Consider the following 16374-nt stretch of genomic DNA (forward strand, 5'->3'; position numbering starts at 1 on the left):
CTACAAACACACACAAAACGCACACACACAGATATAAGAAAGAGACACAAAATGCACACTGGTATAAACAAACTCAAACACAGCCAAATAAAAGTACATTTATAATGAGTTCAAGGCTCACGAAACTTTAATTTATCCTTTAATTATCCAGTCTCCCACAACACACAAAGAGGCGCGCACACACAGTCAGTATTGACAGACATATCACTCTGTCCTTCCCCGTCAGCAGATACTAACTCAGGCTAATGCTAAAGGTGACCTCCTAATCAATACAGTTCCGCCTGATCTTTTATTGCTCATCTGCCCAAATAAATCCTCCTCATTTGAAAAGAAGATCCATTCCAGACACTTTATTGGAACTCGGGTATCTTCACATGGGAGCTGTATCACTATACATTATATAAAAGGTCAAATTCACAAACAGACTTTATGAAAGTAACGATCGGTAAACAGATTTGTTATTTACAAACGTCTACAATAATGGTTTGTGGTTTTATTAAGTCAAAATAACTTATTTATGGCTTATTAATTAGTTAAAAGTGTTAAAATTACAGTCAAATTTAGGAATTACAGTATATATATTTTTTGGATAATAAACTGAAATGGAAATTCCTTACCTCCTTAACTGTCACCCCAATTATGAATTAACACTTGAAAATTATATTATATCTAGTTTGCCAATATAAGTTCAGATTTAGACAAAAAAAGTACTGAAAAAGATTCCAGCTTGAGCAAATTATCATAAGATATATGACTGAATATCTTCAAAATACAATAAACTGTCTGCAATACTTATACCATAAATATGTAATTAAATAATATCCATATATATATATATATATATATATACACACACACAAAAAAGTCAATTACAAAATATATATTAATATATTACCTCCAAAATGGTTTTACGAAACATCTTAATTATTCTAAATAGTTTTTTATTCTTTTTCTGAGGAATTATGTTAATCCTTTCTCATTTTCCAGTACGGTTTTGAACTCTAAAGGTGAGATGCATTAATTCATACTGCGGCTCCAAAGCTTTGAAGATAAACAATGGATTTATGGCTCCTCGACGAGGGAACTGGAGCTTTGAATATGTTGGGACACAAAATAAACCATTTCATGCCTCTGCCATCCTTACGAAACCAACAAAGAACAGTTAGAAAAGCAACAGCCAAATCTCAAGGGCTTGTTTTTTTTAATGAAGTCCTTCTACCCTTCATGCACATTAAAATAATCAAACAACTTGTAAGTCTGTGAGGTTGTTAATTGTTTAGATGTCACCAAATAACTTTAAATATGATTGTTATGCGAATGACTAGACGTTGATGTTTTAAAAAGGTGAACTCACTCACTATGTTTCCATGTGTGTTTTGGAATACTTAATGGAAAAAAAATACTTAATGGAAATGACATTTTAATCGCACATAAAAATAAGGTACACTCAAACTGTTGAGTTATTTATTTAACCAAATGGTTGAGTTCAAAAAATTTGGTGATTTGTTGGGTTATTTTTAACCTTTATTGGGTTATTTATTAATACCTCAACCAGTTGGGTAAATGTTTGGTGCTTTGTTGGGTTATTTTTTAACTTTTATTAGGTTATTTATTTAATAACTCGACCAGTTGGGTTAAAATTTTTACATTTTAACTGTCAACTAATTTAACTGACAAAGAACAGCTGTACTAAGTGTACGTAATGTTTTTTTTGCTTTGTAAAGTTTATTTAAGCTCTTTTATATATTTTTTTCAAATTAACTCTCAGTGTCGTGTTTTTTATATTTGTTTCACCAGCACTCTTAACTACTGATGATACGATAGAGCGTTTCATAACCAACCTATATTAAACATAAAACCCCTTAAGTGTCTGGAACTTGAAATGTAATGAAAATAAAGCATTTCCAATATTTTTAAAAATGGCATGTTATTTATTTACACAGCCTTAATTATAAAATTAATAATAGTACTAGTAATAGTAGCAATAGTAATACCAGAATGGGAAAAAAATTAACATTTAACCAAAATAACCCAATGCCTTGCGTTAAAACAACTCATAGTTGGGAAGGTGCTATAATAACCTATAGTTGGGTTATATGTTGGGGTATTTTTAGCCCAATTATTTTATTTGAGTATGTGCACAAATCAGTAAGATAAACTTTTATCCGATAAGAAAAAAGGTGTATAAGTTACGATGAAAACATATTTACCAAATAAATCCCAGCACGCGCATCAAAAAAGTCATGTGATTTAGTTTTAACAGATCATTAAGATAGCACTTTCAAAAGCTGCAGCACGTTTATTGCATTTCGTCTTCTGAGGCGCAAGTTATTTTTTATATATACCATGTCATTGGCCCATGAGCATTTCCTGCTTGTTATCAAACTACTTTATAACTGTAACAAGAGGCAATTCAATCACATCTTAATGTTAAAACTGCTATCGTAACACTATTTATTAATGAGTGGACCTTTTAAATTCTTGAAAACTATGGAAATTAAAAATGTAAAACAGGAAATACGTTAGGACCATTGTTTTTGTTTACATCTCTCAAAATGCTCTATAAGAAAAAAGGTCCACATTGGCTTCCATTTCCCTGTTTCTTTTTTGACAATTGGCGCCAGGTAATCAGGATGTGATGATTTTGTCGGTTCTGATTGGATGGAAATGGTACAAATATTTAATGCAACATTCTAGTTTTGCACACAAATCTAGTTGACATGTTTGGATGGAAACATAGCTAGTGTCTGACTTCTGGTTCACTTGATTCGAATATTATCACTCGATTAAATGGGCGTTTAATGGATTTCAGCTGATATATACGGACAAGTAGCGGCCTTCTGCTCCTACTAGTAGGCTTAGAAGGCTGTTATCATCCATCCACATGGTTAATCAGCTGTACTAATAGAGATGACTCCAGATCCAGATCTGTTTTTACAATACTGTTTAGGGTTGGGGTAGGGGTAGACATTAATAAAATACATTTAATGGGAAATTTAATAAATAATATAAATAATTCTCGTTAACTTCCAGCCGCAGCCATATGTGATTTCTAACTGATTAACAATGTGGATGGATGATTTTTTCTTCAGGTTTGCTTCTTCGCGGAAAAAAAAGCAGGATATCAGCAATCCTTGTTTAGGCAGAGATGTGAGACTAGTCGTTAAAATCTAGTAGCTGCACTGCCATACTGAGGGTGAATCAGTCTGACAGGGAGGGAAAGAAAGTGTGTGCGCGAGTGTGTGTTTGCCTCTGGGAGAAGACCCCAGAACCCTGATGAGTTGTCAATCACTGTCAGCCTACCTCCTGAGAGAGGAAAGGGATGATTTGAGCACAGATAGCACTGAGTCGCTTCACGATCTCCGCCTGAAAGAGAACACACACATGCATGCGCTCGTTTAGAAGAGAAAACAGTGACAGTGATAAACCTGTACAACTGCACTGGGCGCTCAATTCCCAAGCACACAAATGGCTTCAGCTTAGATTATATTCACAACAATGATGTCTAAGCCACAAAAGATACACAAGGCAGAGAACGAGAGTGACAGATAATAATGAAATGAAGGCCATTCTGAACAGCTGTGATGGAGGATGGAGGTTAATTGCAATTTTGTGGGCACAAATGATAAAAAAACATTCATAACATCCTAGCAAAAGCCTTAGAAACTAGCTAAAAAACACATATACAAACTTACCATACAAAATCATTTTAAGCTGCCTAGCAACTACACAAAATACCCCAGCAACAATTTAGCAAGACTCTACCTACTCTACTGCAAAACAATGCATTACTAACAACCACAGAGAACGACGCAGTAAACTAAAACTACAAGCCATTCTTAGCACCTTAACAACAACGCCTAAAACCATAGCAACCCACTTGTAACCCCACAGCTTCTTAGCAACGCGTTAAAGCCATTTATGACTCCTTAAAATCACCCAAAAAACCCTACTCAAAACCGTAGAAACCCCATAGTAACGAGCAACCACCCAGAAAGACTGTAGATCTAGCAACGCTGGAAAACCATTCATGACATCCTAGCAAAAGCCTTAGAAACTAGCTAAAAACACATATACAAACTTCCCATACAAAAAAACATTCAAGCAACCTCATTAAGCTGCCTAGCTACTACACAGAGTACCCTAGCATCAATTTAGCAACACTCTACCAACTGCAAAACAATGCGCTACTAACAACCATAGAGAACGACCAAAAAAACTAAAACTACAAGTCAGTCATAGCAGCTTAAAGAGCCCCTATTAGGGGTTTTTGAAAATTACCTTCCATGCAGTGTGTAACACAGCTCTAAGTGAAGTAAAATATCCAGCTAAGACTTAAATCTGAAAGTGCACCATGTTTAAAACTATTGATTCATCTATAAAAGAGTTGACTCAGAGTAGTTCAAATGAATCGTGGGGGTAACAAGTCTTTAGCCGTGTCGGTGTGACATCGATACGAAACTCAAGCCCCGCCCATTTGTTGCACGCGCAGACCCGGGAAAATTAAACCCCCCCGGCCCCGCCCACAAACACTGGAGAAAGAAAAAGATGACAAACACTGTAGCACATCCCGGTTGAATCATGTCGTGAAGATGCTGTGCTCTGAAGTGTGAGGGAAAGTGAGTGTTATTTTCCCCACCCAAAGATGAGGCAGTGAAGAGTCAGTGGCTGAAGTCTATTTTTGCAAAAATACCTCAGCATTATAGCCCCAGCCTTGTGCTTTGTTCCCATCATTTTTCTCACGAGTGCTTCAGCAATCTACACGCTTAAAACGGGAGATTCGTTGGCCGTTTGTTAAAGGAAAAATCAGAAAAGACTATTGATGTATGGGACTTTGTCAGAGCTTGACAGGAACTTTAAAGTACACAGTTCATGGACCAGTTTCTTCCTCCATTTCACAAGTGTAAGTACGTGTAATTAAAATGGTCGCCTCCTTGTTTTCTCTAGCTTGCCAATTATGTATTTAATTGTGTTTTGTTACTTGTAACCGCTCCATGAAGCTTGTAGTGTATCTGGTTTACTCTTTACATTCTCATATCACGTCTAATACCACATGTACCACTTTGTTTACGGATTTAAATATATTTGTGAGCTCGAGATCCTCTGCCAATTGTCGTTGCTATGGCCACCATCAGCTGTTTCTACACACTTGTGTCGGTCAAGTTTCAGAATAGTTCAGCTTTTGTCGCTATGTGGATTAATGCTAAATGTGTGTAACTGTTTTTACTTATGGTTAAGTATAGAGCAATATGCTGGTGTTAAACTGCATTGCTTTAATGCACTTCTGCACTGGGCTCACACATACACTCTGCACTCTGACTACTTCAACAATGTTGATAAGCCATGGTGGGCGTTTCTCTCTGTCTCACTCTGAACACAGTCGACCAATCACAACAGACTGGGTCATCGGACTAATCAGCACAGATTAGCATTGTGCTAAGGAGGGGTTTAGGAACAAACGAATCTCTGAACAAATCATATGTGAGTCGTTGGGATAATTAGGTAAAAAATAAATGCATATTATACGACAATGAAAGTGGTTTTTGACCTTGCATGCAAATCAGCCTGTTGCTGGAGACCCCCAAAACCAAAATATGACCTTTTATAATGCATAATAGGGGCACTTTAAAATCATCCAGAAACCTCTACTTAAAACCCTAGAAACTCCCTAGTAACCAACAACCAACCAGTAAGACTCAATGTAATAGTTAAAAACAATTCATGACATCCTAAAAGCACACAGAAAACCCTAGCAACCAGTATAAAATAGGCTATGCTGTGTTTACACCCTAGCAACAACATACAACACCACCATAGCAATGAAACTCATTCATAACATCCTTAAATACCAAATATAGTCCTAACAACAACAACCTGCAAAACCCTAGCAACTAAATTTGCTTCTAAACCTTAACTTTTGTATCTAATTAAATCCTAATTACAATTACAACCACAAAGTTTAAAAACCATTCGTAACATCACTAAAAGCACCCGACAACCCTAGCAACAACACAAAATACCCAGGCAATGCACTTAAACCCAGTTATATCACCCTAGTAACCAGTAACCCCAGGTGTCCACATAGAAACACCCTAACAACCCCCAATCAGCACACCTCAGCAACAACGTAGCGACACTTTAGAGTTGAGGTAGTGCAATTTTGCATGGGCAAGTGACATTTACATTTTCTCCAGGAAATATGAGTCTAGTTGGTGTGTGTGTACTGAGTTTTATTCATTCAGCCATTTCCCTGGGCTCTGTGTGTCAATGAGTGTGTGTGTGTGTGTGTGTGTGTGTTTATCTGTGTATGTGTGTGTGAAAGAGCTCTTCAGGGCTGAATAGCTTGGATAGTCTCAATCTCCTTGCAACAGAGCACACAAACACACACACACGTTTAATTATAGTCTCACTAAGAAAAACAACAGACAGGCAGACAAGTGTTTCACACACGCTGTAACACATGAACGGTTAATTACTTTCTCTCCCTCTCGCTCTTTCTCTCTCTCACACACGTCTTTCAACGCGTTCCACACAGTGCCCAGTCACCAACCACCTTCATACTCCAGCCATTATCCTCTCCTTACAGTTTTTTTTTCATTCTTTTCTTCCTGTCCTGTGATAAGGCTCTCTGATTCACTCACACACACACACACAGACACACACACACACACTAATGGAGGAGTATTTGTGGTGATGGAGGCACAGAAACACAGCAGACCTCTAAGTGCACTCTAATACCTACATGAGGAGCGAAGCAAACCTCTGTTTTAGAGCTCTGTGTTTGTAGCCAAGCTATTTTAATCTGCACACCACCACATAATACACTAAACAATATCCATATCGCTGTATAAAACAAACACACCATGCCTGGATTCATTTTTTAACAGATTTACCAATGATTGTGATTAATCATTTAAAAAATCTTAATGTTGTTAAATGCAAGTTTAGTTTTCTATCCATCCGTCCATCCGTCCATCCATCCACCCATACATCAATCCATCAATCCATCCATCTATCCATCTATCTATCCATCTATCCATCCACCCATCCATCCATCCATCCATCCATCCATCCATCCATCCATCCATCCATCCATCCATCCATCCATCCATCCATCCATCCATCCATCCATCCATCCATCCATCTATCTATCTATCTATCTATCTATCTATCTATCTATCTATCTATCTATCTATCTGTCTATCCTGTTGTCTACCTATATATTAAACCATCTATCTACATTGCATAAAAAAAATACATAAATTGTATGGTTAAGAATAAAGCCTGTCGATAAGCCTGTTGGGGTTTATTTTGCAGTAGTAACCGACTGGATGTACTTTATTCCTTACTTATCAACATTAAATTCTAAATGTACTCTTTATAAACTCTAATGTACATCACTTAAGAGAAAAACCCTAAAAATAAACATGGCAATGTCAAAAAATTTTTTTTTAATTTTTAAAACCCAGGGAATTCTAGGAACGTTAATTAACGGTAATTTACTGTATATATTAAGGAAACTTACTGTTAATCAGGTATCATATTTTTACTGTAGCATTTTTTAATCTATCTATCTATCTATCTATCTATCTATCTATCTATCTATCTATCTATCTATCTATCTATCTATCTATCTATCTATCTATCTATCTATCTATCTATCTATCTATCTATTTATCTATCTATCTATCTATCTATCTATCTATCTATCTATCTATCTATCTATCTATCTGCTATCAATCAATCCATTCATCCATCCATCCATCCATCTATAAATAATAAATAAATGGTTATTTTCCTTTTATAGCCGGCAGCTAGCTCTCTGCAACCATCACTTGGTTACACACTGAAGCTAAGCAGGGCAGCGTCTGGTCAGTACCCGGATGGGAAACCCTGTGGGAAGGCTAGGTTGCTGCCGGAAGTGGTGTTAGTGAGGCCAGAAGGGGGCCCTCAACCTGCGGTCTGTGTGGGTCCTAATGCCCCAGTATAATGAAGGGGACTCAATACTGCTCAGTGAGCGCTATCTTTTGGATGAGATGCTAAACCCAGATCCTGCTTATCTGTGGTTGATAAAAATCCCAGGATGTCCTTTGAGAAAGAGTAGGGGTTTTACCCCGGAATCCTGGCCAAATTTGCCCTCTGGCCTCTGTCCATCATGACCTCTTAACCATCCCCATATCATAATTGACTTCATCACTCTGTCTCCTCTCCACTGATGAGCTGGTGTGTGGTGTGCGGTCTGGCGCAATATGGCTGCCATCGCGTCATCCAGGTGGATGCTACACAATGATGGTGGATGAGGAGATTCCCCCCAATGTGTAAAGCGCTTTGAGTGTCTAGAAAAGCGCTATATGAATGTAAGGAATTATTAATCAGGTAACATATTTTTACTGTAGCATCTCTCCAACCATTCATTCATCTATCCATCCATCTGCTCTATCTATCTATCTATCTATCTATCTATCTATCTATCTGTCTATCTGTCTGTCTGTCTGTCTGTCTGTCTGTCTGTCTGTCTGTCTGTCTGTCTGTCTGTCTGTCTGTCTGTCTGTCTATCTATCTATCTATCTATCTATCTATCTATCTATCTATCTATCTATCTATCTATCTATCTATCTACCTATCTATCTATCTACCTATCTATCTATCTACCTATCAATCAATAATAAATACACGGTTATTTACTGTATATAAAGGAGACACTGTTAATCAGGTAACATTTTTACTGTACCTACCATCCATCCATCCATCCATCCATCTATTTATGTCATCATCCATCTATCCTCCAATGTTTATATTATTAGCCCATCTGTCTGCCAATTCATGTACCTATCTTGTATCTACCTATCTGACAACAAATGATATATGGCATCTTACATCTATATCTACTTAGGGCCAAAATCTGGTTATGACATTTCATAGAGCGGTTATTAACCAGAAATATTATTCCTACCTGGCAGAATACTTGTTACTCCTGCCATATGTGACTGCAGACGAGCAAAGGAAAGCGTGTTCGGCTGTTAGCATTTTTTCCTCGCTGGGACACAGTGTAGCGGTGATGCTGAACATCTGCAGATTGTGTGCGTGAGTGAAACCGAGCTCATTTGTGTATAATGAGGTTGAGGGAGCGAGTGATGTAACCAGTTTGGAATGAAACCGAGTGCAGTTTGAGAACGAGAGAGGAACGCGGGAGGGAAATGAAGAAACGGAGAAGGAAAACAAGACGTGTGTGTGCGTGTTTGTGAGGAACTCCCAGGGTGCCAACCTTTTAGCATAATGGCTTTGTCACTCGATCAAAAGGAGCCGAGAAGGTGCAGATGCCCCGCTGAGTGTGTGCACATTTATTTACCCAGAATTCACGTGAGTGGGTGAACGCTCTCAACATTTGCATACACTTGCTTTGTGTGTGTGTTCAACAATTATTAGCTTTCTACCATCAAAATGAAATAAATCACATTTCCGCTTTGTCTGTATGACATGTTTGCATGTCAGAAAGTCGACACAGTTCTGGGCGTCTGCACAAATTTAAACGCTATAATATTTATTCCTAAATGAGTTAAGACTGATGTTAAAATGTTACAGTTTTTCTCAGTCGCTTTGGTGCATTTCTCAGATCAGAATTGAAATTCTCAAAACTACCTGTTCAATCTTCACATCATTGTGTCACTTGTGCACATCAAATAAGCAGTTCCTTTGAACAAGTTGCAAATGCTTTTGTATATCTATACAAATGATTATGTGCAATTCTCTGATCTTTCCTACATTATCCTGCAATTCTTTGATCTTTCCGACGTTATGTTGATCAAAATGTATTACTTTGGTCTCTGTCTAGGCTCACGCTCCACAATATTTAATCGTTTGTTTATAGCATAAGTATTTACATGCAAAATGGCTGAACAAGTTGTCATACTGCATTTTCCTATACATTTCCATTAGACTTTTTACTAAATTCTTAAAGTCTTCAATTGGTACATTTCCCCAGGTGAATCTTGACTTTTTCTAAGGTGCATATCAAAAGAGAGTCCTATGTTCACATTTCTACTCTTGTTTTTTGCTTTTTTGTGCCATGCAGTGCTGTATTTTCCTTTCTCTGTATCACGATGACAAGATCTGGCAACAAATAATAGTACAAACAGACAAAAAGTTTACATAAGAACACCTCTTCAGAATACACTGTTAAATTGACAACATGACTAAGTAATTTGACTGTCTTATCCATACACAACGACGCAAGGACTTGTCACTAAGGATTTTGAGCAAGAAACTGGGGTTTCCAGGTAATCCATGGTGTTTTGCTAATTGTACATGATTTTTTGAGAATTTCACTTATTGTTTTGCAAATTTCAATTCTGATCTGAGAAATGTACCAAAGCAAAAATCTTGAATATATATCGTTCAAACTGAATTTTTGACAAAATCTTTAAAATACTAAAAAAGAGACTGTTTTATAGATAAAAGACTGTGAAGAATGTGCAGTGGAATACAATAAATAATTTATATATATATATTTATATATATATATATATATATATATATATATATATATATATATATATATATATATATATATATATATATATATATATATATATATATATAATTTGAAAAGTCAAATATTTTAAGCAAAGCAAGTTTATTTGCTGTATATAGCGCATTTCATACACAATGAAAATTCAAAGTGCTTTACATGAACAAGATTAAAAGAAACAAGTATAGGAAATAAAAATAACAAAAAAATAAAAATAATTAAAAACAGATAAAAAATAGGCTATAAAGGAAAGAAAAGGAAAGGCATAATAGTGCGATCTGTCAGTTGTAGCACAGTGCTCATTCAGTAGGCACAGCTAAACAGATGTGCTTTAAGTCTTATATTTGAATGTGCCTAATGTTGGAGCACATCTGATCATTTGGGAGCTGATTCCAGCAGCTGAAAGTGGATCCACCCTGCTTTGACTGAACTCTTTTTATAAAAACGTTGGTAATGCCTGAATTACATGGGGTTTCAGCGTCAACGGAGAGCGTGTCTGAAGTTGGGGCTGACCTAATCATCATAGTAGCATCAGGCAATGAAATTAGTCTGTAGGCTACTGTCTAAGCTGGGGTGTTGCATAAAGCAATCTGACAGACTGACTATTCCATTGGTGCTTGAAAAGTTGAGAAATTTCCAACTTCTGTGGCGAGCAACACCACGTTGACAGATCCACAATTCAGTTCGGCAATGCTATAGACGCCACCCATTCAAGGTGAATGGGGCGTAACACTTTGCAATAATGGTCCATTAGGTAATGTTAATGTATTTACTAACATTAACTATGTATCAACAGCCTTGTAAAGCATTAATTAATTATAGTTCAACGTTAATGCATTATTAAAATCTAAAGCTGTGCTTGTTAACAGTAGTTAATACACTGTGAATGAACAATAACTAACATGACCTTTTAACTTTACTAACATTACCAAAGATGAGTAAAAACTGTAATTAATGTATTACCAGCTGTTTGTTCATGCTAGTAAATACAATAACTAATGGAGCATTATTTTAAAGTGTTTTCAAAATATCGATTTACATAAAAATGCATAATAATTAGTAATAATACTGTAATAAGACTATATTTTACAGTTGAAGTCAGAATTATTAGCCCCCTTTGAAACGTTTTTTCTTTTTTAAATATTATCTAAACAATGTTTAACAGAGCAAGGAAATTTTCACAGTATGTCTGATAATATTTTTTCTTCTGGAGAAAGTCTTCGACTAGAATAAAAGCAGTTTACATTTGTTATAAACCATTTTAAGGTCAAAATTATTAGCCCCTTTAAGGGATATATTTTTTCTATAGTCTACAGAAGAAACCATTGTTATGCAATAACTTGCCTAATTACCCTAACCTGCTTAGTTAACTTAATTAACCTAGTTAAGCCTTTAAATGCCACTTTAAGCTGTATACAAGTGTCTAGAAAAACATCTAGTCAAATATTATTTACTGTCATCATTAAAAATGAGTTATTCAAACTAATATGTTTAGAAATGTGCTGAAAAAAAAATCTCTCCGTTAAACAGAAATTGGGGAAAAAATAAACGGGGGGCTCATAATTTAGGGGGGCTAATAATTCTGCTTTCAACTGTATATAATCAGATGACCCACAAAAGCCTTATTGTTTGTATTGTAACTGTATTGTGTGTTTGTGTACACATGTGCAGGAATGCATCCTCATCGCCTCTCTGTAAGTGCTTTTCCCTCGCACATTTAATTACCCATGAGCCTCTGCATGTGTGCATATATGTGCGCCCGTGTCCTCCTTTGTGTGTGTGTCTGATTCTCAGTGCTTTACTGCTCTCCTTTCCTCCCTCGTTCTGTTTCTTTTCTTCCTTTTTCCGAATGGAAGGGCCATCAATCAGAAAGAAAGAGAGAGAGCGAGAGAAAGAGAGAGGAGAGGGGGAGACTGGCGGAGCGCCAGGGGAAGAGAGGTTGGCACGATGCCCAGAGAAAAAGAGAGAGAAAAGGAGAGAGAGAGCACTAGAGCGAGCCAAAATGAGAGAAGGAGGGAATTTAAGAGAGAACAAGCAGAGATAGAGAGAAAGAGAGGGAGAGAGAGAGAGAGAGAGAGCTGTGTGACAGATGAGGAGAAGAGAAAATGAGGGCTTTATTGAATACCTCTGTGCCTGTGACCACAATCAGTGATTAGAGCATCATTGCTTAATATTTGCCTTTAAATGAGAGAGAGAGAGAGAGAGAGAGAGAGAGAGAGAGAGAGAGAGAGAGAGAGAGAGAGAGAGAGAGAGAGAGAGAAAGTCCATTAGACATAAAGGGGGCAGGCTGAAAAGACCAAACGTGCATCCGGGGGCATCACTTTAAAGGAGCGTGGATGTGTGTGTGTGTGTGTGTGTGTGTGTGTGTTGTGTGGCTTTATATTCTCACTTTTTTATGGTTCTGCTGTCTCTGTCTCTTACACACACACACACCTCACTGCATTGGCTGTAATGATAATGCCAGAGCTATTAGAAAGGCTGTCTCGCACTACTGCTGGAAAAAAACACACACACATACACGCACACACACATAACTGTATATATGGTTTATGAGGACTCGCTATAGGCATTATGAATTTGTTACTGCTAAAAATGCTTACGTGGCCTTACCCTACCCCTACCCCTAAACCCATCCCTCACAGGACACCTGTGGCAAAATTAGAATGCCAAATGACCTTGTTAATTATGCTTTTTAAGCATTTTCAACTATGAGGACACAATGTGTGTCCTCATAAGCCATCTTAAGAGTACAACTAAATCATGCAAATGTCATTACTCAATTATGTCCTTGTAAACCACATAAACTTAGACAGAACCTGGATGGATGGATGGATGGATGGATGGATGGATGGATGGATGGACAAAACATCTGATAGAAAATTGAATAGAGTTTGGTGGATGGTTGGATGGACCTTCGGATGGATGGATGGACACTCGTATGGATGGATGGATAAAAAAAAATCTGATAGAAAAATGAATAGATAGTTTGGCGGATGGATGGATGGATGGACGGATGGACAAACAATATGATGGAAAAATGAATAGATAGTTTGGCGGATGGATGGATGGATGGATTGGCAGTGTGACAGATGGATGGGCAGAGTGACAGATGGATGAACAACCACATGGATGGACGGATGAAAAAAAATCAGATAGAAAAATGAATAGATAGTTTGGTGGATGGATGGATGGATGGATGAAAAAAAATCTGATAGGAAAATGAATAGATAGTTTGGCAGATGGATGGATGGATGGATAGACAAACAATATGATGGAAAAATTAATAGATAGTTTGGCGGATGGATGGATGGATGGATTGATTCGCAGTGTGACAGATGGATGGGCAGAGTGACAGATTGATGGACAACCACATGGATGGATGGATCGATGGATGGGTTGTGTGACGGATGGATGGATCGATGGATGGGTTGTGTGACAGATGGATGGATGGATGGGAAGAGTGACAGATGGATGGATGGATGGATGGGAAGAGTGACAGATGGATGGATGGATGGATGGATGGATGGATGGGAAGAGTGACAAATGGATGGATGGATGGATGGATGGATGGGAAGAGTGAAAGATGGATGGATGGATGGATGGATAGATGCATGGATGAACAGATGGACCGAGCGATGAACAGACAGATGGATGGATAGGCAGATGAATGGACGGGTGGACGGAAGGATGGATGGGTGGGTGGATGGATGGATGGATGGATGGATGGATGGATGGAAAGACAGACAGACAGGTTTCAACTGTGAATGATCAGATTGCATGAAATTTTAGTCATATCCGATTGTTTTAAATGTAAACAGATACATTTATAAACATTTATATAAACATTTATAAACCAAATTCAAACCACATCCATATATCTTACTTGTGTAAACAGTTACAACATATGATACTGGTTGTTTACTACATCCAAACCACACAGATATGAGCTTCAAATCTGAAGTCAAATCACATAAAATAATATGCTTATAAACCAAATATATATAATACATATATATATATATATGCTACCCGAGTGAACAGGTAGATCACATGAAACTATGTTTCTAAACAAGTTCCAAACTACATCTATGCGTTTCAATTGTAAATGGTCAGATGTTACGCCCCACATACTGTATGTTTGCGTTTCGCTTTCTTTTCTCTTTTCTGTTGTGTACTCTGTCCTGCCCTAGGTGTGCAGCTATTGGTCGAGAAGGCTGTCAATTATCATTATGACACCACCCTGCGCACCAATCAGGAGCTGATCCGCAGCGTTTAAAAGGCTTGCACTATTCAGAAGGAGCGCCTGATTCTACACGAAACTCCTCACTTGTGTCGACCAGCCTGTTCATTTGTGTTCGTGTTATTTTGTTTAGTTTGTTTCTTGTTTAAGTGCTTTATTGTTTAGATAAGTTTGTGCAGCTCAATTTACCCCATTATTAGGAAGTCGAATGATCTTTATGAGAATTAGATTATCAGATAAGCTCTTGTTTTGCTAACTGCTAACAGTGTGTACTTTTCGAGAACGCTAGTAATTCTGAACAGAATAGTTTTCTTGTGTTAGTTAGTTTATGGAGGAGTTTCCACACACTATGCTTTGAAGAGTTAAGCGTCACATACACTGAAGATTACAGTTTTGTTTTTGCATTTTTCTTCGGTTACTAACTTTAGTGGGTTGGGGTTTAGTCAGCTTGTTTTGCTATATTTATTTATTTGTTTTAGCAACACTCCTGTTTTTCGTTTGATTTGGTTTTTTGAGTTACATTCTGAATTCCTATATTCATTGTTTAATATCATTGTTAATTAAGTGTTATTTCTGTTTCGCACATTCAGTTTGTTGCGTTCTCTTATTTTCACCCAGCACTAGTTGAAACTCACTTACGTCTCATCCAATATAACGACATAAACACGTAACATGGAATCGAACGATCTTAATTCGGATCCAAACCACATCAAGAGGGCGAATATTCTTCCCTGATGAATTGCTGCCATGTGATTGGCTGATTAGATATTTGTGTTTGCAAGCAGTAGATCAGGTGTACATAACAAGTCTCAAATGAGTGTAGATATACAGAAAAATATACAGATAAAGCAGAAAAAAAGACACACACACAAACAGAGAGAACAAAAACATTGATATACAGAACCCTAACTGAATACATGCATGTATTCTGACATTCAGTGAAAACATGTATTCAAATTCAGTGAACTATGATTGAAATGCCAATCATGTGCAAAAGAGATCATCTGAGCGCTGCTGAAAATCATGTGGCAATTTCACACAGCCTAGAATTCGGCACCTAAAACACACATACACACTGTATCTTTATTGGGATTTCCCATTGGCGTAATTTTTATACTGTACAAACTATATATTCCATCCCCATACTCCAAACCTACCCTTGAACTAAACCCTCAAAGGAAACAATCTGCATTTTTACATTTTCAAATGTCGAAAAATTGGTCAAATCAAGGTCAAAATCTATTGGTTTTGCTATACAAGTGTCCCCACAATGTCAGGAATACATGGTGTACACACACGCGCGCACACTGAACCATCTAGATCTCTGTCTGTCCAGCAATCATATCTTAATCCAGTGTTTTAAATCCACAGGGATAGAAGAGAAGTGAGACCTACAGGGACTGACAGGAAATAAATAAATAAACGAATAAATAAAAAGAACTAGGATGAAAGCGGGATTAGAAGAGGGGCGGAGACGCAGAAATGTGGAATCCTATTAGGAGCAAATCAGTTTGTTGAATGAGAGCATGATGACAGAAGCTCCGCCCACAAGTGGAAAGCTCTCGACAAAACTTTACACTGATATTTTATTTCCCTTCCTGTGACA

The 16374-nt window shown here is 37.2% G+C and overlaps 1 protein-coding gene across 2 annotated transcripts in view; it reads right to left on the bottom strand.

Annotated features, from left to right (window-relative positions):
- Positions 1 to 16374, bottom strand: part of tle2b (TLE family member 2, transcriptional corepressor b) — an 86325-nt gene that overhangs the window by 28925 nt on the left and 41026 nt on the right. For both annotated transcript variants that reach the window (XM_056447579.1, XM_056447578.1), the window contains exon 5: positions 3304 to 3366. In XM_056447579.1, the coding sequence (XP_056303554.1) occupies positions 3304 to 3366 (63 nt within the window). The remainder of the gene's footprint in view (positions 1 to 3303; positions 3367 to 16374) is intronic.

Source organism: Danio aesculapii, chromosome 22, assembly GCF_903798145.1.
Source record: "Danio aesculapii chromosome 22, fDanAes4.1, whole genome shotgun sequence".
Taxonomy (NCBI): Eukaryota; Metazoa; Chordata; class Actinopteri; order Cypriniformes; family Danionidae; genus Danio; species Danio aesculapii.